Genomic DNA, 22,706 nt, shown 5'->3' on the forward strand with positions numbered 1-22,706 from the left:
ATCTTTTTTGTCTTTGGATAAGTGTGGATTTGAAGACGAGATGCTTTCCCTACAAAGTGTAGAACATATAAAAGGTAAAAAAAATGTTCTATCAGAGAAATGTGGCTCATTATTCTGATAAATAAGTCTTTCAAATTTAAAGATAGCAATTTTAAAATTAATTTCCATGTTTTGATCCACATGGGTGTGTAAGTCAACATTTTCTAAGCTAGATTTTCTCAAGTCTAGATACAGATCTCGGTTTACTGACATAAATTTAGAGGCAGAGCTAAGATACTCATTGAGCATAGATATTAAGCCAAATTTCACGAAACTTGTTGATGAAAACCCCCATCAATTTTCACAATGAAGGTTAGTTGAAATACAATTATTTTGATTAAACTAACATATTTCAATTTTTTGTTTTTGAATAGTGTTGTCAATGTTGTTTTCATTAGGCACAGTTGTGACCACTGTGAAAAATAAGTTGCCCACCCCTTATATATACCTTCCTATTTACGTTTTCAAGGTTCATCTAGTGGATAAAATGAATACTAAATTATTATTTTCTGTAGAAATAGGTCATGAACTTAAATCACAGGAAACGAAATGGCAGTATTCTCATTTTATTATCATATATTTATATTACTATAACAGTTATACAATATATGTTTTTTAAATTTGGATATTTAATATGAAAATCTAATAAAATAAAGGCATTTTAAATTGTTACTTGTCTTATAATTTATGAGTTCAGAAAAAAAGTACTTAAGTTTTTTAGTTGTTGTTCTAAACAAAAACCTTTAATAGTATATACACTTTTGTTTAATATTTAAACCTGTACAGTAAACCTTCCGTTGAATAATAATACACCGTAAAAGTCTGTAATATACATATAAAATAAGAAAAGTCATATTAAGTTCTCTTGTTTAGTTTTTAACGCATTCTGTTGAAAATGTGTACTTAAGTTTCTTTTTTCCTGTTCTACTAATATTACAAATGAAGGCTCAAATATATATAGTTTTGATAATTAATGCCACCTACTAAAACAATTTTATTGTAAAAGAATAACATTTAACTAAATTGTGATCGAAGAAGGAATGAGGGGTAAATAATTTTAATGTTATTTATCAAACTTACTGATTTCACGTGTTTTTACTACCACCCATAGCTATGTCACTTTACACGTGAAAATGTAAGGTTAATTCAGTTATATACTAAATGTGTAAAGCTTCATTCACTCAGCATAAAAATGTTTTAATGAGTCTCCCATGATGATGAAAACCCACTTCAAGTAAAAATGTGTTCTCAAGGCAGCTGGTTTGGATATTAAAACTTTAATTAATTTACAGAACAACGTTTCGACCTTCTTTGGACATCTTCAGTGAGTTAACCTGAAGATGACCATAAAATGTTGAAACATCGTTCTGTACTTTATTTTAATTAAATTTTAATACTCATACTAGGCATTTAGAAAATACAGTGACGAGTCTAGTACAACTGTGAAGTATGAGAAATGTCTAGATTACTTTCACTTTACTTCTAACAAAAACAATATGAAGCATACCTTTAAGATAATAAAAGATGGCTTTATTTCATTTTCACCTACTGTACAAGAGGTCAATGTACAAAATTCAATCATGCATTGGACAAGTACAAGAATTCTCAAATTTCAAAAAGATAAAAGAAAGAACATAAAGGTCACACCGTGCACCAGAGAGTTTATCAAATTCTTGTACAACCATGATGGAAGCACTTTATTCATTCTAAGATTTTTCATCAATGGATAACAATCCTTGAATCTCATACTATGGAACTGCAGGACAAGCACGTATCCTTAGATAGTTTTCCGATCTTTAAACACGAGTGGCTAGCAAATGTGTAAAAATAACTTATTGAATGTTACAAGGAGCACACAAAATTATGCAATTTGTGATAATGGAAACTGATGGGCATGAGAAAACAACAGCATATCTTCAAATCCCACTGAACACTTTGTTGTAGAAATATTTGTTATTCTAAATAATATTTCCAGACATATCACAAATTCAAGAGTTGCTTTCTTTCAAATAATTATTTCTTTCCAATAAATTTTTTTTTATGAAAACCACAACAAACATATGGGGCAGAATAAATAGAAAGTCAAAACAACTCAAACAAAACAAAAACTCTAGCTACAGAGTGTCCGAATAAAACACACATGAGTAAGGTGACACGCTCCTACTGTGCATTGTTGATTGTTGATCAGACTACAGTGATCAAATAAAAAGAGGAAGTAAAATTTGAAATGGGTGCAATTTTAAATGGTCAGGCATGTGTTTCCTCTTTTGTGGATGTCAATGTTAAACTGTTGATTAACATTGGACTATCACATTCCATCTTTATGGAAACCAAAGGCCCCATTGGAAAAAAAAATCATGTAGTTATGTTAATGAAATTGTCTATTCACAAAAAATAAACGGAATAACAATAAATTACCTCATAGAACTTGAATCAGGGATGAGTGAGAGAAAGGAAAATGGGAGGTGTGCAATTGTGATTCACACTATTTATATGACTGAAAGGTGTGTATGTATATGTCTCTTTTCAATATCAAAATGCAGGTTTTGATGCCTCATTGACTTGGATATGTGTAAAATATTTTATTTTTGATGGTAAGACCAAATGAATTTGATCCAAATCATGGATGAAAGAATAAATAAGGGTGTTTTAAATAAATCACATTAATGGGAATTGAGCTGGTTTAATCTTAAACAGCAGGTAGAAAGTCTCAAAGTGGAACAATGGTTGAAAGTTTGGTTGCACATGTGCAGAAGCCCTGCGTCATCAGCAAATTTTTATGGTTTTTTCTTCCTTTCAAGTGGAGAAACTGAAACAAAGGTGAAACACCAAGTTAGCAAAATCAAGAAGGAAACAAAAAACTTGAAATAAAACCCTTGGCTATAAGTCATGCATTACTATAAACAAATAAAGACTAAACAAGAAAAACAACATTACGTGCTTATAGTATTTTAACATCTTGCGTGATTAAAAATAGTTAACAACTGGCTAATTAATGATAAAAAACCTTATAATATTCTTCAGTCACTTCCAGGTTAGTGACAGAGAGGGGTAGCAGGGGAGTAACTACCCACGAGCCCAGACAAATAAATAAAACCTAGTTGTGCTGTAAAGCCCACAAAATATCTTTAGGCTATATCTTCATTTAATCATAAAAGCTGTAGTTTCTAGCCTTGTTTTCCATATAGATGCTTAATACATTACCAATGATTGGAATAATAATTTGAGTGATAAAATATAATTATTACTTTATAGGTTTAATGGATATTTTGTTGGTACTATATTGACTTATACTGTGAGCTGCAAATGATTGCTACTACGGTTTTGCCTTGTTTATTAGCTCATTGTCATCCTAGTTTAGGATTTCTTCTTTACAAAGTTCTTAATCAAAGAGATAGAAAGGGGGTCTTGGGAGGACATTCATCCCAGGGCCCATTTTATCTCTCAACACCCCTGATCTCTTCCCTTTATGATAATATACACCAAATGTCCATTATGTTGAAGAGGTATCTGCTGTTGGGAATAGTTTTACTTTCAAAAACAGAGAACACAAAGTTTGTAAGTGTAATATAACTGTGCTGTCTGTTAGATAACTTTAATTTCATTAAAGATTTTTAAAAAATATGTAATTTTACAGCATAAAAACAATCAGTTTTTTCTTTAGAGGAAATGGTTTATTTTATTTTTTTGGGGATGGGTGAAATGAGAAACTGACAATAGAAATAATTACTATATATTGGCTAAAGAACTTCAGCAATGTACTGCAAAATGCACAAGTCTTAAATGTCATATAAAGTACCAAAAACAAACACTACAAGTCAGCATATTATTTCCTGCTCAACAAAATTGTATGCCATATTTTCATTCTTACAAATAAGCAATGGTGAACTGAGACTACACACTGCAATTCCTACAGTTTCCAACTAGTGCCTAACAGTGTACTAATATTAGTTTTTACAGCTAATATCTTTAAACTATGGTTACTATTTCATGATAAAAACAACTAAAAAATAAACCAAACTAATTTCATCAGCAATACAAAGAAAATGCAGTTTCCAGCAAAAAATGAAATTAGGAATTTTATTATCTTTTAGATGCTGTTTTGTGGGGTAAATTGGCTTGTCACATCAAATAGCTATAAATGTCAAATTATATATATCCCATTGAAGTATCATAAGATAATATAAAAACAATACATGTATCAATTTATTTTCACTTTATCAAACTGCTTATGTCTGTAATGTATGTAAATAATTACATGTACAATAAGTGTTTAAGGAAACATCTAAGTAAAAGTGGATACCAACAACTAACAAATTTTAAAACATGCACAACCATAAACATAAAAATTAACTATCTATGCATTGAAAATAGTTCCAGAGATCACAGAAGCACTATATTAAAAAGTACAATTGTGCTTGTATAACTTAAATTTGTTGTTTCTTTTTAATTTTGTTGTTGAATTTCATACAAAGTTATTCAAGGACTATCTGTGTTAGGTATCCCTATTTTTGACAGTGATGGACTAGAAGAAAGCAGGTAGTAAACCTCACCCACTGCCAACTTTTGGGCTACTCTTTACCAATGAATAGTAGAACTGACTGTCAAGGTATAATGACCATGTTCTCCCTCTGTAGGAAACTTGATTAATACACGTTTTTTGTTATTATAAAGTATTTTCAAAATACTTTTTAGAAGGAACACCAATGGCAGGGCATGGGTCAGGTTCTAATGTTAAGATAAAAATGTTATCAATATTGTTTGGAATAAATTACTTTGTAAGAAACAGAAGTTACATGAAATGACGAATAATGTAATGGAAGAAGTCAGTAAGGAGGTGTTATGACATGCAAAAGTGAAAATGTTTTAGTACACTTGTTTGCGAAGAAACAATTAAACACAATAAAACACTTTTACACAAAATATTAATACATTTCTTTTATATTCATATGGTAGATAAACTCATACAAAACACTAGAAATTCCATGTTCCTCATTATACACTGGCGACAAGACATAAGTAGTTAATAACACAGTTCATGCAGATTTAACAACAATAACAACGAGCTAAGATATCTACTAGGATCTAGAATAAAGTTTTCATGATTCTCAAATACTACATGCAGGAATAAACTTGTATAACCTTGGAAATTTTCAACATAAAATGCAAAGTCAGTATTAACTCTAGATAACATGGTATACAGTTTGGATGTGACAATGCAATTCCCTTACAGAGGAGTTCAGGTCATAAAAAAATATATGTACATTTTTTTTTTGTAAGGTTTAAGTAAGAAATTTATTAATAGTTAAGAAACTATGGATTTCCAAGCTTCCAGTTGTTACTGGACTAGTTTAAAAGTATCACGTCTGTTTTCCAGGAAATTCTTTCACACAAATTTACTGAAATTGTGAGAATTTTGAATGCCTACAAAGATAACAAGTGAGCCATTTATGGTGTTTTGTAAAAATTCAACATTTCTTATGCATGCTTTGAGGACTGTAGATATGGTGAAATCATAATTATAAAATATGGAAGTTTCATGAAGAAGATGAAATAGATTAATGATACGTACATTTACATGTTTAATGAAAAAAAATGAATGTCTTGTTTATAATCTCACTCACTGATAACAGCAAACAATAAACATAAGTTGTTTTCAAATACAAACACTACACAGTAAAATGGATTTATATTATGAATGTAGGTAGAGGAACTAATAAGACTAGATATTAACGATACACGAAAACATTTGTTAATCTTGCAATACCCAATCACAAGCACCAGGGGTAAAAGGACTAATAACAGCTATGGGTTGAAGAAGAAATGCACTGGTTGCTGAATATATAAATAAAACAAAGGTTATTTGTCTTGCAGTATTCAATCAAAGAAACAGAGGTCAAATAATGTAAATCAAGGTCAAGGATCAGAAAGGAACTGAACTAAGATGCTCCATGTATTAGACTAAAGGCATCAAAACTGTTAAAGGGGAGAAATACATCAAGAGCAGGAATGAAGATCCAATGAACTGATTTATGAGAATTCAAAACAGATTTTGTTTTTTTCTTCTTGCAGTTTCCAATCAGACACACTGGATTATCAAACAGGAGAGTACATTGTGGTAGAAACACACACTGCCCAAGCAGAAGTAAGCCAATGAAGATTAGCGAGACATTTTGTACCATCAATAAAGTTGCGTGCAATGAACTTCATAATCTCATCTAAGATGAGGACCGGAACAGATATCTTCATAACGGCCATCCACTCATCAAACGTCAGTGGGCACACTGAGAAAATTGTCTGTAAAAAATAAACTTCAAACATTATAGTATGAAAAGTTCAGACATTTCCATTATATATTTGATTCATGTGAAATATATAATAAACTCATTAAATAATCAATTCAAATGCAATTGAACCAAAGATATAACTAGAGTAGTAAAAAGAAAAAGAAAAAAGGGGGGTTATAGTAATACAAAAAGTTTAAAATCATCGTAAGGAATAGAGCGATGTGTGATAAACGTTCTGACCAAATGAACTACAATAAACTTTAACCACTTCTTCATTTTCAGAGTTTAAACCAACCTAAACATACTTTGAAAAATATACAATATCTACTATCTTTTACACTTTACTTATAAACAATATTAAACTAATGAAATAAATGGTTTTTGTTTCTGATTTATTCTATCAAAACATACGTAAAAAACTTACAGAAAGGATATCAATGTAAAGAATCATGAAGTGTAAGGTCATGGAGAGAGCTATTGCAGACATTAACCATAAGTTCGTCCAGGGAGGCATGGTAATAAGGGACTGGTTTTCTGAAAGACTAGTTATATTGAACAGAATTAAGCATTACTTTCAGGATCACTTAATCATACCTTACTATTCCATTTACTTTTGGAAACATTGCTATTTAAATAAGTAACTAATAACTATTAAGTACTCTAGGTTTAACTACAAATAATTTAACAGTTTCCTTTAGACCTATAGATTGTTTAACATTTTTATTCATTAAAACAAACACTGATTTACTGTTTCATATATTTTACCTTTATAACATACAAGTAACATTTTCTGGCCAATTAATAAATACATTATGTTACTGAAAACTGAGGAATGATTCTTTTAATCTGATGTCTTTGATGGTAAATTAGTAGTAATGTTATTAATTATCACTAGCATAGATAAGACCATGGTCACTGGATGGGGTCACTGAATACAATGTTTACAGTAATGTAACTAATACAGATAAGACCACGGTCATAGGATGGAGGTCACTGAATACAGTGTTAACAGTAATTATTGGTTCACCTGTTGAGAGCATTCAACATCTCAATTGTCACTAATACAGACAAAGCCATGGTCATAGGATGGGGGTCATTGAATACATTGCAGTCTATTCCTTTGAAGTGTTCTGATTCACCATGGCAACCAAGATGGTGAGTTAGTTGGTAGTAGTTCATATGGGGTCCTGCAGGAGAAATCATAAACCACCAGGCAGCAGCACCAACAGTACCAGCGCCGACATAACCTGAAAAAAAAAATAAGTATCCCCCATTGAAAATCTTCTCTCAAGTGGTGTACCTTCACTGGAAAATACTTTAACTTGTGTACATCTTCTATTTTTTGGGCTTTAGCTGTTCATCCAAGTACATATTATTAGGAAATATTATGTAGAGACATTTTAAAAATTAGTGTTTTTATTTCTACATTATAATATAACTAAATAACCTGAGCTCCTAAAATATTCTTGGTTTGTATCAGACTCAACCAGTTTTCATCAGTTCAAGTTTTTTTTTAATTTTTTATGTTAGCTCTTGTACTTTTCCAAACAACTCCTCCCCCAATACACGAGTTTGTGTAAAGCTACTCAAGGACCATCTGCTATAGTTGTCCCTAACTTAACAGGGATACACTAGAGGGAATGCAGTTGGTCAACACAATCCACTGCAAATTTTGGGGTTACTATTTTACCAACAAATAATAAAATTGACCATCACATTATAATGCCCACACAATTGAAAGGATAGCTATGTTTGATGCTGGGATTTCGACCTGCAGGTACCTAGTCAACTACCCTAACCATCAGATTATGCCAGGTCCTCTATGAGGGAGATAAAAAAAAAATTAAAGTATAACTTAAGTATACTAAGATATTGAAAACATAAATTACCACAAGTAAACATATGTAACAAATATAAAGAGCTTGCTAGCTGGTCAACAAATGAAGATTTTAATATTATAGAATACCTAGAATTATTTTATTACTTAGATAACATGTAGGTATCAATCAGAAAGATAAAAAACTTGTTGAATTTTCATAAGTACCTTTTAAGAAGAAAAAATATCAAGGGTAATAACAGTTCAAAGTAAAGGAAATAATTTGAAAACCAATTTATATTTATGTAAGAATTTCAAAACCAGTTTATATTTATGTCAGCTTTTGAAGTCTAATTTGTATTCCAAGTTGCAAGAGAAATCTGGATGAAGGCACTTAAACAACAGGTGTATGTAAGAAAGAAAAACTGCAAGGTGTTTTCTTTGGTAAAAAAAGATTTGTAATTTTAACAGCTAACCATTCCCTGTTAGATGTTGGGTACTTAGGTGTCATAAAAATTTATGCATGACATACCAAGCCATGCACAGTATCACATACACTATGCACATCTACTAAATACCGGCAATCAGCAAAAGTACCTGTGTAACAGGCTTCATGTAGTAAAAATTGAAACAACTGATGAAGTCAAACCATTCATTTACTTACTCATGCCATTAAACTCCACTTTTGAACTGGAAGGTGGAAACGATAAACATAATTTCCTTTACCACATTTCATCATAACTGGTTCATCGAGTTTCTCATAAGCCATCATATGCCAGTTAAACAGACAACTGTATTTTAAATATCTGGATATTCAGACACTTGATTCATTGCACAAATTTCAACACAAAACCTGCTACACCCTATAAAATATCTAAAATAGCATAAAACTCTTGCATAGTTCACAAAACAGACTAAAATAGTACTTCAGCCACAGTGCCACCAACCTCCGATCGCCATATAGCGGAAAAATAACCAGCCAGAAATGAGAGACTCATCTGTTTTACGGGGTGGACGTTGCATGATGTCAAGATCTGGAGGATTAAAGCCCAAGGCTGTGGCTGGAAGGCCATCAGTTACTAGATTCACCCACAAGAGTTGAACAGGAATTAAAGCTTCTGGTAGACCTAAAGCAGCTGTGAGGAAAATACTAAAAAAAAAAAAATTACAATAACTATTTCTAGAATATTCCAATTTTTTTAAAGTGAATCACTCATTAACATAGCAACATTTTAATAAGTGAATCATCCCTATTTATAATTGTTGGTCGCTCCTAATGAGGTAATCAATCCCTAAATGTCACTTAAACCGAAACCTCAAAGACTTGAAAAAAGTTTATTATAAATACATGACATAAAATAAATGTACTTTGTATACATTTCCATAGAAAGACTTCTATATTTCACTTTTAGCAGAAGAACCTATTATACTTGTTAAATTTCTTTTATATTATTTAAAATTTTTCACACTAAGAGAAGATACATTTGTTATTATCTGAGCCTTTATACAAAAAAAAAAATACATTTTTTATTATCTGAACTTTTATACAAGGAAACAAGTTTTTACCTTACTACTTCACCAATGTTTGAGGAAATCAAATAACGGATAAACTGCTTCATATTGTTGTAAATCGCTCTACCCTCTTCTACAGCAGCAACAATGGTAGAAAAGTTGTCATCAGCTAATACCATCTCTGCAGCAGACTTGGCGACAGCGGTTCCCGAGCCCATAGCAATTCCGATTTCGGCTTTCTTCAAGGCAGGAGCATCATTCACGCCATCACCAGTCTGAAATGTGTCTTAGGAGTTATAAATGTGTACTTATTAAACATAGCAGTTTGTAAATACAGCACTCGGTACTTTCTTTAAGAGTTAACAGCATGGTTGAACTGAAGTAACTTTAATAACCTGAAATTTGTATTGATATATGAAACAAACAACACACACATCTGTTTATACACACAAGTTAGTTATGTAATGCTTTAGTCAAGCTCTCTACTATAAAACGTCCTTTACAAAGTTACTGTTAACTTTATTACCGTGGTTTACTTCACTAGTGCTACTTGTTATGTACCCCACTGCTTCAAGTTAAAAGTAATTTCTTTAATACATAAAGCTCCATTATGAACACAATCTGAGTTCCAACACAGTTATTCAAGTAGTTCTAATACTTGTAAATATATGTTTACTGGCATAATAATACTGATGATACAAATAAAATATATTAGAATAAATATTTCCCGTTGTCTGTACCATGGCCGAGATCTCTCCATCTGCTTGAAGATATTCCACAATCTTACTCTTGTGAGCTGGTTCAACACGAGAGAAGAGACGAGCTCGAGCACATGCCATCCTCTGTTCACTGATGGAAAGATCATCAAACTCTCGGCCAGAAAAGGAGAGACCAGAGGTGTTCTCATTTTCTCCAAATACTCCAATTCTGCGACAGATGGCTTCAGCTGTTGCCTATTGCACACATTGAGAAATATATACATATATATAGCTCTATCTCTAAAAAATTGTCACAGTGTTCTCTGCAATCTAAAATTTTCATCTTACAAATCAGTATGGGTAGTTCTTGAGTTAAATGATAACTACCTTTCAGAAATTGGTCACACAAATCAAACACTATTTCCCATAGAGTATACACAGTGCATGCAATCCCAGTGGGAATGCAATTAGTCAAGCCTCAATATACTGCAGGAATATACTATAGAAGAATGACAGTAGAAAGACTTCTGAAGATATCAGCAAGATCAAAGTGAGGTAATCTCGTATGGCCTGTGGATAGTGAACTTCGATGCTTTTCTGTTCCATCGGGTATCAAACTGCCCATTTATTTATAGTGTTATAGGTGCTGTTGATGCTCACATAGTCAACATATCTACAGAAAACATCAACTCCAGTCTGAAGCATGATCAATTGATTTGATTACTTCATTGTATAACAAAACGGACCCTGCGACTATCTGGCTACTGCACAGATAATCCTAACATTTATTGCCATTGTAACGTCACTTCAACTACTGTGAGTTGCATTATTCGGGATGTTATTATAATAAAGCATCTGCATTGGCTAAACCTCCAAGCACATGGTTAGTAAATACTCCTATGTGTACCATCACAATATACAAATCTCTCAAAAATCACGTTACTCAGAATTTGCAAGGATGTAAATCGAGAAATGGTGTTATTCCATCAATTGCGTGAATAGAGAACTACCTGTATTTTACATTTCATACTAAATTACAATTTCATTGTATTGATACGAGGCTAAAATGACACTTAGTAAAAGTACAAAATTATAGCTTTAAGCATTTGCTTAACACTGTTAGATATTGTAATACAAGCCATCAGCACCAGTGTTCTGATTACTTTCGCTCATTACTTATCTAGCAAGTGAATCACTGTTATCTTTACTACATGCTTACAGAAACAAACAATTCTTGTTGTAATTTTATAGATAAATGATATAAGAACATATATAATGCATTATGTCACGTAAGATTTTAGTATTCTTGTACCTTGTTATCGCCAGTAATGACAATGACACGAATACCAGCAGCTCGACATTCCTGAATAGAGTCAAATACTTCCTTCCTAGGAGGATCCAGCATTCCTACAACTCCCACAAATGTCATGTTAGTCTGGAAAATGAACCAAAAATAATTATATAATAACAATAATACCAATAAAACAAATCTAATTAATTGGCCTTTTAATAACCAGTTGCATTCATACTCAATAATTTAAGTATTACAAACAATGTTTTAAATGCTCTAGGCAATGTCTTTACATGAAAAAAAATTCAGCTAAGTTTACACAAGTCCAACTTGGTTTGTGAATAGTTTTGCCCTTATCAACTTGGGTGATTTTTGGTTGGGAGACAAAGACTAAATGTTTTGTTTGTTTGTTTTGCCATAAAAACTATCATCTGTTTAAGAAAACCTATACAAAATTACTGCAAACAAAAAAATTCCATTCAACTGTAGTACATAAAATCTTAACATTATTATAAACTATGAAAATAAGTTATCAACAAAATACATTCTCAGGGGTCACAGATGTTACTCTAACACTTAAAAGTTAAGATAAATCATTATAAAAACAAATATGTAAAATGACTTGGATACATTTAGTTTCTATAAACCAAATTAGACCTATTTACTGATATTTAAATATGAAGCAGAATTATTTTTCCTTGAATAAAAAAAAAAAAAAAAAAAATCACATTTTCAAGCACTTATTAAGTTGATAATAAATAGCAACCTTGAATTACTAACTACTTAACCCGAGCCAAAACTTCAAGTTAAGTTGAATCAATTGTGAATGTCACACAAGACATTCATAATTGATTCAATTAGAAAGTTTACATTAAGAGTCCAAAACTGAGTTTCTAATTAAGCCTAAAATGTAAATATTGTTCTCCCAAGAACTGGCTTTCTAACCAACTGATCACCATAATAAAGACAGCTTGTACTGATTTAAAATCAATGCTTATATTTTTCATACATAAAGAAACTTCAGTGTTTCAATTCGTGAATGTAGAATCTAAGAGACATATTTTTCTTTCTTAAATAAACCTAGTGTTTTACCTCATACAAGTAGAATTTTGTGGAATCTACAAGATCCATGTCCTCTGGGGATTGTGGTTCATCAATGGTGGCCAGAGCCAGGCAGCGAAGTGTGTCTCTTCCAGTTCCATAATGTCTTGTTGTTTCCAAAATTTTCTTTTTAATGCTATTTGTTATAGGTATTTTCCTGTTTCCAATTCTTACATGAGTGCATCTATCTAACACACCTTCAGGTGCACCCTAATAAAAAAAAAATTGTAGAGTTAAGCCTCGACATGTACTTAGAACATACAACTATTTAACTAGATTATTTATTCATTTAACTACTACAACAAGGCATGTGGACACATTAGTAGTTTTGTCTACTCTTCATTTATCTGGCTGTTCTTATAATTGTTAATATGATCAAGAAAAAGTCTGACTAAACAAGAGACCAGCCTTTGGTTTATGTTCGAACCTGAGAGTAAAACTAATTAATAAGTTATAAACTGTCTTCAAAAATAATACAAGAACTTCTAAAACAAACAAGTTCTAATAAAATATTTAACTGGTTATTAAGGGCAGTTAAACAGGAAGAAAGTCCAAAATAAATTTAAGAAACTTTCACAAAATTATGATTTAAAAGATACGAAGCTAATCTGAAATTAATGTTTTCACAAAGTTTTATGTATATTTTTAGTATGTCACCATAGAAACATTCAAACTCTTTCAGGTTATTATTATTAAAAATTATGTGGCCTATGAATAAACCTTCTTCCCCTAAACTTACCGTTCATTTATTTATATGCATTTGAGAACTTTAAATATTTACAAATTGCTCATTAATGTAAACAATACCATAATCAACTCAACTTACAGAAAACATTTTCCAATCAAACTTATAATCTATTTTATAATCACCTTAACTCTTACTTACAGGACATTAATCAATCTTTAATCTACCTTAAAAATCATTTTACCTTACCACAACTCTCACTAACAAAACAATTTAAACTCTCTTTAACTTTTCCTTACAGAAACATTTCAGCTAGACTCTTAGTTACAAAAATATCTTAACTCACCCTGACTCCCTGTAACAAAATATTTTATCTTACCTTAACAAACATCTTCGGCCCAGATCCTAAAGGAACAGATTTGACAGGAATACAGTAAGAACTCATAGATTTGCGATCACGGGAGAACTCCAGAGTAAATTCTTTCTTCCAAATAGCTTGAATACCATGGTTTACAGCTAAAGCAGCATCTCTCCTGGTTAGGCCAGCCTTACTAAAGTTGAATGGATTCATCTTTTCCGAGAGAACAGTAAGGGCCGTCTCTGTGGCTTCACCAACCTTTTCAAACATCTGTTTATACTACAAGAAGCAGATGGGAATCATAAAGACAGCTAAGTAAATAAAAATGGGGTATACAGATGGAGATAAAAAAAAAAGAATCTTATTTTAACTTGACAAAACACACGATCCAAAAACAAAGCACAAACTGATTCAAACATCTGGAATCAAGTTTACATAACATTTTATGTTCCTTGTGATGAGGAATAAGGATATTTCTGCTACATGAAGTGTGATGAAATTGATACCATAATTTTCATACAGAACATGTTTTAAATTTGTGAAAACTCTGCTGTAATTTTTCAAAGACAAATAAAACAAACGTAACTGTAAGGTTTGAAATAAGAACTTATTATTAAGATCCAAACAATCATCTGTACAATTAACTTGTGCTTTTAAAGCAAAATTATAATGTAACTGGTTAGACCTAAGTACAACGTAGGTTATGAATACATCTCACATATTCTCATTCCATATGTACTTACAGGGGGTGGACAAAAAAGTGCTCCCCACCAAAAAAAAAAGTTGTTAATTTGTTTTATCTTTTATAAAGTAACAGAAAAATGTGTAAAACTACATGTTTTTAGAATGCACTTGATGAGGTCTGTACAAACATGATCTCAAACCATAATTTTTACACTGGCTTTCAAGTATTTCTCCAATGTAAAAATGAGTCTCAAAATAACACAAACAAGTTTCACTGTTGGCATTCCCTTCTCTTGGATTTTAGTCCTGCTAGATTCATATCAATGTGGTGTGCTTTCAATGCATTTGTTCAGATATTCCTGAATGATTGACTGTCATCTTTCTTTGAGTACTTCAAAAAGTTTATCTTCCATGTTTAGTTTGCAATCTTTTATTAATTTGTTTAATTCAGTCCATAACTTTTAATTCAGATTGATATCAGGTGATTCCATAATATCAATTCCCTTATTTTGAAGATATCTTTTAACAACTACACAGTTGTAGAGAAACTCATTTGATCATTGCATAAGCTAACTGGAATAAGATCTAAAAAGCTACAGCAGGTGTAAAACACATTTAAAGTCATGAAAAGTTCAGATATTTACAAAAGTCAGTGTTAAAATTAAGTTTTGAACAAATCTCATCATGTGCATTCTGAAAACATAGTTTTACTTATTTTTCTACTATCTAATAAAAGATACAAGAAATTAACATCATCTTCAAGAGTGGGGGACTCTTCATGTCTACCCCCTGTACATTAAATGACACCAGAACTTCTTGAAGGCACTAAAAAGTGGTATGTCCTTACCTCATTATAATCAATGCTGGAATCATTGCACATTGAACATATTGTGGCTAGTTCGTACAAAGCATCATAGTCGCTGCACTGCACTTTACTTCCATTTTTGAAACTGTGAAAAAAACGAGATAATTCATATTACTGACCACTCTAAAATACTGAAGATGTCACAAAAAATACCAAACTTTTTTCAGTAAATGACCCCTAATTTTAAATACCACAATGTTTTGACCCATAGCATCAAGTAGTCATCAGGTTAGTGACTTAGAACAGTGGTTCTCAAACCTTCTTGTTCATGAAACACTGTATAAACTACGGTATCATTTCTTTTCATAATCACTCAGTTTCTCCACAGATTAACAACACTGGCCTGGATGATAAGTGTAAACAATATTTAGGTACAACTTTAAAGACATTATGGATATTTCCTGAAACTGAAGTGAAGACATTTTATAAATGTTTTTAGTGCTTGAATGTGTCAATTTCATATAGCTATAGGAAACTACTTTAGTTATTTGAAAATTTCATTATAATAAATGATGTTAAAAATCTAAGTTTGGGAGAAATCATTACAAAATAGTAAACAAGACACAAAGAGGTCCAACATAATATAAACAAGCATGTTTTCACAAATCAAAGATCCTTTATACATCACTTAAACAAATAAAATCACTGAATTACAATGTTAACAAACTTCAAGTTTCATCAGCTTTTATGTGACACATGAAACATCTTTCCTTGGACTCAAATGTACTATCAAGGTTTGGAGAAAAGTTTTATCCCAAATAACTATAAAAACAATTGATACATACATTTCTCCTATTGGCTCATAAGTAGATCCTGTTACTTCAAATTCATGTAAGGCAATGTTGTCATCCTCTACCCGATCAATGATGAAAAACTAGTGAAGTGAAACAGAAATTACATTTAATATTTGAAAGCCTAAAATATCTTTGAAGACATAAAGGTTCTTTGAAGTTCTATGTACCTTCAGTTTCTTTCTTCATTGACCAATTTTGAATACTGATCTAATTTCAAACATTAGGTAAAGAGAAGTATTTGTCTTGTGGACATAGTCATAAAATTTTCAGTAATTCATTTGGAATATGTCTCTGTTCAAGGAAATTTACAGTTTACAAGCATCACAATTCAATGCTCCATATATACATTACTAAAATGCAACAAGTAATGTAGATCCATCCCCAAACAAACCCTAGGAATAACCAGATAACAAGGTAAACAAAGTGCAAATGAATAAGTGATTGTGGAATTTTCAAAGAGAGTACATACATAAATATATATAAAACACTACACAGATCAACAACAACACACACCCACTATGAACGAGCCATCCAGGAAGAAAAGTTAAATATGAGTTGTCCATAAAAAAAAAAAGTAAAATGGTATTAAACTCACTGAAATATGTGCTTTAACCAATTTTAGTTTATCATTTTTTATAAACTCAGTTCTTGTTCTATGATCCCTTGTACTGAATAGATTGACACGAAAGCTTTGTACTAAACAAAAAAAGGGTGACATCACCTCCTGTGTGCAGAACTATACAATTTGAACTATGGTACCAATATGTTTATAAATAATATAAGTATTATAACTGCAGGTGAAAAACACAGCTTTCCAAACAATTCTCATTAATACTTCAACTGCAAGGTAGTCTTTTACAAGGCAGTCGCTATTTTAATAAAAATATTCCAGTGAAACGTTAATCTTAAACCTATAAAGTTAAAATATTTATGCTTAGGAAATTTAATGATAAGACTCTTAAAACTATGTTTTGTTTAAACTTCTACATGAAGTTTGAACTGAGAGATAATAACAGCAATGTTTCACATCACATGCTGCTTTTGGAACCACTTCCTCATTGACAATTATCCTCAGGATCACAACTAGACATTATTGCCCCAAACCACCATGTTTCATTTATGAAGTTGGACAATGACTTTTAATCTGAGACAATATATCTTACCAAACTTTACACAAATCCTTCACTGTACACCAGTGTTGGCTTCCATGATCTTGTTCAAGTACACAAGAGTACATTGAAGTTGCATCAGCAGATCCAATAGATATGTAGTTGAATGTGATTGCTGTTTCTTTGTCCATTTTTCTGAAGAAAGCAGCCACTGATTGAAAGATGCGATTAAAATCCCCTCTCAACTTCAAATTCTGTTAATGGTACTAGAAGATATGTTCTGTTTCATGAAATGAATTTTAGTTCAAGAATTGTCTTTTATGGTCACAGCCTTCATTCTGTGGGTCTAGTGTTGCTCCACAGTGGTTTGAGTGAGATTCTTGGAATCTATTCTTGTCATCTGTAGTCACAGCCCTCATTCTATGGGTCAAGTGTTGCTCCATAGTGGTTTGGAGTGCAATTCTTGGAATCTATTGTTATGTTAAATTCATAGATTTTCACCGATTGCTCCCTTTTTGCTCTATTTAATTTTACTCTAATTCTAAATAATTTAAAAATTACTAATTAATACTTCCTCTTTCAAAGGACTGTAACTAGTTTGTCTTGGAGATACCACACTGTTAAAGGGTCAGAAAACTTTAAAACATGTGCTAAAAATGAACACTTGGTGCCACAGTTCACAGCTGTAGAAATACACTAATGAATAAGTACCTATGCATTGTTTGTGTACAGTGTAGTTAATTCTCTATAGTTGATTGATTCTATCATGTTTTGAGCTACTGCACTAGAGACCTATTTTCATGTTATTAAATGTATACCAGTTGAGTGGTTCTAACACAGTAATTTATTTTCTTCTCATATCAATGACTGATGCCACAGAAACAAGTAACATGTAAGGCTAACAATATAATGGATGATTCTACACTTTTATTTGTGTAACGTATAACACATCTGATAAACAACTAAGTGTTTGATGTCATCAGTGGTGAGAGTATGCCCCTGTGTCCTCCACAACTGCATAGGGACCAGAGCCAAAAGGAAGCCTGAAAAACTTAAGAAATACTGAAAAGGGGGATACATGTGTGTAGGGTGGGCATATTTTATAGCAATGCCACTGGGTGTCATAAATAATAATGGTTCAAACTACATCACAAAAACAATGTTACAAAGTATAAATTAAAAGACTGTTATTAATGTAAGGGACTTGATACACTTTAGCAGCTAATAGCTTAGGGAAGATAAACAGATATAGCCAAAATGTGTCATGTTCTTTACACTGATAACAGTGTTTTAATTCATGTTTTAGAACATGGTTTTTGTACCATAGTTGGATAGATTTGAGCATCAAGAAGATATTTTATACATATTAATAACAATTGTTTTCTTGGAAGTTTACATTTATTTTAGGAAAATCATATTTTTGTATGCATACAAGATCAGTTATTGTGTCACAAAAGTATACCATACTTACCCTAGAAACTGACATCTGGTTAGTAGTTAAAGTTCCAGTTTTATCTGAACAAATAACAGAGGTACAACCTAACGTCTCCACTGAAGGTAATGATCTCACAATAGCATTTTTTTTAGCCATTCTTCTTGTTCCTGTAAGGTGAAACATATTGGTGACTACAACTGGTATATACACCTCATACATGCAGAACCCATGGAGCAAACAAATCACCACTTAATCAAAGAAACTCAAACTTCTTACACTTTTATAGACACAGTTATTTGTAATTAAATTTCAAAGAGAAGCTTGGATGATAGGTTCGTATCTTTGTAAACACTTTACTCCAATACGAAATACTGTTTTAAAACATTCAAAAAACATATTTACAATAAAAGTTTAGCCACATTATCAAAAAAACACATTTAAAATAAAAGCTTAACCAGTTTAGCTGGGTTTGTTATTAGGTGATTAACTGAAAAAAGACAAAATAAGTTTTGGCTACACAAAAATCACGTATTACAACTGTTTCCTCCTGCAAATCAAAGAATAAAGTGAAGCAAAAAAACAAATCATGTATATATTACGTTTATACTTAATTTAGGAAAGAAATACATAACATTGAATTTATTAAAGATTGTTAATAGTTCTGTCTCTTTCCTTCTCACAAACAAAATAAAATCTGTTCCTTGTCCTAAACTGTTTGTTAGTAATACTGCTCAATGAAAATATTAAATGTGCATTTGAAAGTGAATTTTATTACATTTGGTTTCAGTTTCTATTAAAATTTCAAGCTTAGAGAACAGTTGTATGCACTGCTTCTTCCATGATGAAATCTTTCAGAAGATAATACAACACTTTGTACTTTATTTTAAGCTTGGTTTCTGGTTCTTTATCAATAAAAATGTAAATAACTTGTCCAACTGAAATAGTTTACTTGAATTTCCACCAAGAAAAATCTATACTTGATGTTAAGAACCATTCAGCTGACAGAAGTAGTTATTATAAGATGTTGGAATTAAGCCTTTCTATATTTAAGATTCATTGAGCCACCACAAGCCACTCACCAATAATAACCCAGTTTTACAGCACTAATATTTCAAATTTCAATAATTTTCTAAATATTAGGGACAATACAATGAAACTCACCTAGTGCTAAACAAGTTGTAATAACAGCAGGCAGACCTTCTGGAATGGCAGCCACAGCTAATGCAACAGCAATCTTGAAGTAGTAAATGGCCCCCTAAATTGAAAACAGGATCAATAAGGGATTATCTAAGACCACTATAAAATCATCTGAACCCAAATATCCTTATCTAAGACCGATATGGGATAACTTAAAACAAAACAAAAATTTATCTAAGATCAATATGGGATTATCTAAGACCAAAAAAAGATAATCTGAAATAATCACTTTCATTTTCTGTATTTAAAATACAAAAAATTAACTTCAAACAGTGATGGTGAGGTACAACTATTCAGATAAAACTATATAAATAACACTATGTATCACAAATTTTGTTCCTGGATAGTATGTGCTATTTCTTAATTGTTTATGTTGTAAAAGTACAGAAAATGGCCATTATTCCCTTCAAACTTTGCTTTTGTGACTTGGATAATGAAATTTATAAATTAACCTATTTTCTATGTAAAAATGGGCAAATTTGTTCATTTTCATTTACCTAAGGTCTGAATAAAACAACATATGAATCATGATTTACATGTATTTATACTAAAGCTATACAAAAATGACCAAAAATGTTTAGAAGTGAGTAGTTTTTCGAGATTTTCAACTGTAATGTAAATCACTTTCACGTATCAGCCCCCAAATGCAGTCTCCCATCATGTTTTCGTTATACGCTCCTTGGTAGCACCTTTCAAAGTCCAGTACATCTTGGTGGAAGCTCTCACCTTGCTCTGCTGAGTATACTCCACGTTATCTTTGAATTTATCAAGATGAGCATCAAGGATATGGACTTTCAGGGTCATCTTGCAGCCCATTTTGCTGTAGTTCTTCACCAGAGCCTCAACCAGTTCAACATAATTTTTGGCCTTGTGGTTGCCCAAGAAGCCCTGAACAACTGTGACAAAACTGCCCCAAGCTTTTTTCCCTTCCTACTGAGCTTCTTGGGGAAGTTTGTGCACTCCAGGATCTTCTTTATTTATGGTCCAACAAAGATACCAGCTTTGATCTTTGCCTCAGACAGTTTAAGGAAGAAGTCTCAAAGGTACTTGAAGGCTGCAGACTCCTTATCAAGAGCTGTAACAAATTGTTTCATAAGACCCAACTTTATGTGCAATGGTGGGAACAACACCCTCTAGAGGCCCACTAGTGGCTCACACTTGACATTGTGCCTTCCCACAGAGAATGTGGTCTGTTGTAGCTAGTGCTTTCTGTTGTAGTGAGCTGCAGTGTCCCTGTTGTCCCAAAGGCAATGATAACAGGGAAGCTTGGTAAAACCTCCTTGAATGGGTCTATGCATTCACTTAGGCAACTAGAACTAAACTGAAGTGGTGAGCCATTGCATATACATGTTACTATGGAAAATTGTAAAAGGTTCTTGAAATTTTTTATAAGTTCTACAATATTCTAGAAAATTCTCTATCAGCTACTCAGCACTCAATCTACCTGGAATGTTCTGGAAAATGGGTAAATTTGAAAATTTCATTACCCAGGTCACAAAATCAAAGTTTGAAGGGAAAAATTGGTCCTTTCCATTTACTTTAGGCATAAGCAATCGGGAAATAACACTTTCTGCCCTGGAACAAGAAGTAAAAATTTTGTTACAAAGCAATAAAACTAGATTAAATTTGTGTTAATTTTGCTTAAAGTACAAAGTAATAGTGTAAGAAAATTAAAAAGAAAAACAACAAAACTAGTATCAGTAAAAGTAGTTAACATTAAAGGTTTTCTATTTTTATAGAGTTCAAACATGCTAAATAAAGCATGCATTATTAATTTTTCTACCACTGAGATTTACATTTCAAGAAATGGTATCCAACAAGTACTTACCTTGATCCATGATCCACCATGGGCTGGATCATTAAAATGACCAATATTAATAGCCCAGACAGCCACACAGATCACTGAGATCACCTTTGATAACTGTTCACCAAACTCATCAAGCTTTTGTTGCAAGGGTGTCTTTACCTCTTCAGTCTCAGACATTTCTGTTCGGATCTTACCTAAATCAGAAAAAAACCAAAAAAAACCTGCAATTACCACTATAAATTTTTGAATAACAAACAAAACTGATTGTAGAAAATATATTAACACAACTAAAATAAAAGACATTTGATTAAGAATAATAAATTGCATGGGCAATGTTTAGGCACTCCAAATTATGGATCTTTTTTCCTTAACACACAGAAAAGCTGATTGTATATACAATATGAACCAAAATCTCCAATGATTAATATGCATTTATCACTAACTATATTAAGGTGACTACTAGATGTGGGGTCCCTGAAAGTGTTCTGCTACAAGAGTTAGCAAAATCAAGATTAACTGTAAAAAATATCTTTTTCATCCTGCTTTTGAAGATCATATTTCATGCTGTGTTGTAGCCTACAGAGTGCATAATTCTTCTCATGATTCACAATATGCTCACATTTTACTGGCATCACAACAGTAAAAATTACAATGTTAAGCATCCCTTATATGATGTAATTTTAAAGTTATAAAATCAGCAGTAAATTTAAATTAGCAGTTGTATTTACTTCCATGAATAAATAAACTGCAATATTTTCATTAACAAAAATTGAAAATTAAAATGGAAACAAAGATGAAAAAGGTATTGCTTAAACAAAACAAAAACTAAATGGTTCTTCAGAGCAATCATGAATGAAGTCTTAAAGTGGCATAGTAATTGCTAAGAACTCATTCACATGGGAAGGTTTCAAATTGTAACAGACTTTCTCTCAAAAGCAAATATTTTAAATTTACTTATGGCATTGGATAGAACAGTAAGGGACACAGTCTGTAAATGTTATTGAGTTTACTAGACATAACCACGAGCC

The 22,706-nt window shown here is 31.7% G+C and overlaps 1 protein-coding gene and 1 long non-coding RNA gene across 9 annotated transcripts in view; one reads left to right on the top strand and one right to left on the bottom strand.

The window, feature by feature from the left end:
- Positions 1-217: 217 nt before the first annotated feature.
- LOC143253785 (uncharacterized) lies at positions 218-7,151 on the top strand. Its single transcript, XR_013029846.1, has 2 exons — positions 218-351; positions 6,112-7,151. It is a non-coding gene; the product is annotated as an uncharacterized LOC143253785 (long non-coding RNA).
- The window catches only part of LOC143253784 (calcium-transporting ATPase sarcoplasmic/endoplasmic reticulum type-like), an 83,892-nt gene continuing 62,733 nt past the window's right edge, over positions 1,548-22,706 (bottom strand). For 4 of the 8 annotated variants that reach the window (XM_076508155.1, XM_076508152.1, XM_076508153.1 and 1 more), the window contains exons 10-24: positions 21,700-21,872; positions 19,836-19,929; positions 18,711-18,841; positions 16,122-16,210; positions 15,319-15,421; positions 13,809-14,066; positions 12,736-12,954; positions 11,665-11,787; positions 10,395-10,607; positions 9,709-9,929; positions 9,090-9,292; positions 7,354-7,573; positions 6,751-6,868; positions 6,219-6,336; positions 1,548-2,848 (exon numbers count right to left, since the gene is read on the bottom strand). In XM_076508155.1, the coding sequence (XP_076364270.1) occupies positions 2,817-2,848; positions 6,219-6,336; positions 6,751-6,868; positions 7,354-7,573; positions 9,090-9,292; positions 9,709-9,929; positions 10,395-10,607; positions 11,665-11,787; positions 12,736-12,954; positions 13,809-14,066; positions 15,319-15,421; positions 16,122-16,210; positions 18,711-18,841; positions 19,836-19,929; positions 21,700-21,872 (2,315 nt within the window). In that variant the 3' untranslated portion in view covers positions 1,548-2,816. Of the gene's footprint in view, positions 2,849-6,135; positions 6,337-6,750; positions 6,869-7,353; positions 7,574-9,089; positions 9,293-9,708; positions 9,930-10,394; positions 10,608-11,664; positions 11,788-12,735; positions 12,955-13,808; positions 14,067-15,318; positions 15,422-16,121; positions 16,211-18,710; positions 18,842-19,835; positions 19,930-21,699; positions 21,873-22,706 lie in introns of those variants that run through there. The other 4 variants (XM_076508151.1, XM_076508148.1, XM_076508149.1 and 1 more) reach the window with 1 other exon arrangement.

This window comes from Tachypleus tridentatus, chromosome 6 (genome assembly GCF_004210375.1).
Source record: "Tachypleus tridentatus isolate NWPU-2018 chromosome 6, ASM421037v1, whole genome shotgun sequence".
NCBI lineage: Eukaryota > Metazoa > Arthropoda > Merostomata > Xiphosura > Limulidae > Tachypleus > Tachypleus tridentatus.